Source organism: Hakea prostrata, chromosome 6 (assembly GCF_041222555.1).
Source record: "Hakea prostrata isolate BN-2017 chromosome 6, UWA_Hpros_2, whole genome shotgun sequence".
NCBI lineage: Eukaryota > Viridiplantae > Streptophyta > Magnoliopsida > Proteales > Proteaceae > Hakea > Hakea prostrata.
This window is the reverse complement of record NC_142605.1, coordinates 14,493,929-14,495,735: the sequence shown is the minus strand read 5'-3', so window position 1 is coordinate 14,495,735 and position 1,807 is coordinate 14,493,929. Positions and strand designations below refer to the sequence as shown.

At 43.1% G+C, this 1,807-nt stretch overlaps 1 protein-coding gene across 1 annotated transcript; it reads left to right on the top strand.

The window, feature by feature from the left end:
* The first annotated feature begins 247 nt into the window (after positions 1 to 247).
* LOC149012319 (ATP synthase delta chain, chloroplastic-like) lies at positions 248 to 1,437 on the top strand. Its single transcript, XM_089159198.1, has one exon. The coding sequence runs from the start codon at positions 307 to 309 to the stop codon at positions 1,000 to 1,002; it is 696 nt and encodes a 231-aa protein (XP_089015324.1). The 5' UTR covers positions 248 to 306; the 3' UTR covers positions 1,003 to 1,437.
* Positions 1,438 to 1,807: the final 370 nt, after the last annotated feature.

Sequence of the window (1,807 nt, the reverse complement as noted above, 5' to 3'; positions counted from 1 at the left end):
AAAATATCGCCGCCGTTTTGCCCAGTTTGCCTTCCGGCGAACTGGGCGAAACAAACCAAAAATCGTTCTTTGCATATAATAATCCTCCACCCTTAATTAACAACCAACATGCAAAGCTTAGACTGATAGCCTCAAAAATTAGTTGTGCATTTCTTTCTTATGGTGGAGCCCCTTTCTTATTTTTTATTTTTCGTTTGTGTTTGTGGCTGAAATTTGTTACGCATCTCTTTCTTCCACTAGAAAACCAACAAACAAGAAGCAAAGTTCCTTCAAGATAAGACACAATCTTCAAGGTCGATCAGTTCCATGGATACCTTGCCGACCTCTGTCTCCTCTCTGAAAGTCTCAGGCCTCAACTCCACAACCCCTAAAGAAGTTCATCACTTCAAACCTCCTCCGATCTCTAACCTTGCTGCTTCACCGTCGCACCATCTCTTAACCACCAAACCCAATTCAATCTCTAACAAGCCCTCCTCATCTTCCCTAAGCTATAACAACCGTGCTTCTCCTTTCGTCTCTTCCTCATCACCCAGATCTCCATCACAGGTTACTCATCAAAACGCCACCAGTGGATATGCAGCTGCACTTTTAGATGTAGCTCGTTGCAATAATGTTCTTGAAGCCATGGAAAGAGATGTCCAGAGGTTCTCAAGGTTGCTTCGACGAGATGGAGATCTCCGATCAGTCATGATAGATCCGTTCTTGGATGATAAGGTGAAAGGTAAAGTGGTCAAAGAAATAGCTGAGAAGGGGAAGTTTCAGAAGTATTTGGTGGCTTTGATTAAGATGATGGTTAAGAAGAATAAGGTAGGGTTGGTGGGGGAAGTTTTGCAGGAATTTGAGAGGATTTATGATGAACTCAGTGGAACTCAACTGGTTTTGGTTTCTTCTGCAAAGAAGATGGAGGAGGATCAATTGATTAGTATTGCTAGAAGCGTACAAAAGCTGAGTGGATCAATGAAAGTGAAGGTGAGAAATTTTATTGCTCAGAGCTTGCCTTAGCACCTTTCCTCTAGAAATATGTTTCACTTCCATATCTATTTATGTGATATAAGTGATTCAAAATAATATTTTATCTGCAGAATTAGATTTTCCCCCCTTCCTGTGCAAAAGAAGTAGTTTCCTCGGTTACAGCGGTTAAAGTGTTTGTATCGCATTCTTATCAAGTGTTTATTCCCTGACTGGCTCCTTCTTGTTCTCCCTTGCTGAAGGTTAAGCTTAATGAAAAAAGGGGAAACTGGTGCCCAAAGCTTCTGCACAAATTTTTACTAAGAGGCTTTTTTTAACGCCTTCATCTTATGCTACAACTAGACGTTTGGTCCACGGCAGTTGCACCAAGGTCTGTGCTTTTAACCAGTCAAACTAATACAGCTCAGAAATTCCCTAGAGATACCGTCATTAAAAAAAGAAGAGACATACCAACGGGGGTTGGTCCAAGTGATAAGTAACTTGGTCCGCTTAAGAAAAGTTTCGGGTATCGAAACCGGGCAAAAACGGGGCCCAACCACAACCACGAGGGGGGGCGCCGCCCGAACCCCAAAAACGGGGCTTGAAACTAAGGGTGTCAATTGGTTAAAAAACCGTAAACCGACCGCACCGAACCGAAACCTACCGACCGTACCGTTCCAAATTCGCACGGTACCATACCGAATGGAACGACGCGACGATTATGGTAAACAGGCAACCGCGGAAAACCGACCGCACCGTTACCGAACCAATACCATTACCGACCATATACCGAAAGATATTAACCCTTTAAAGTTTAAACCTAAACTTATGTCAGAGAGTCACGCTCACTGAAGAATCA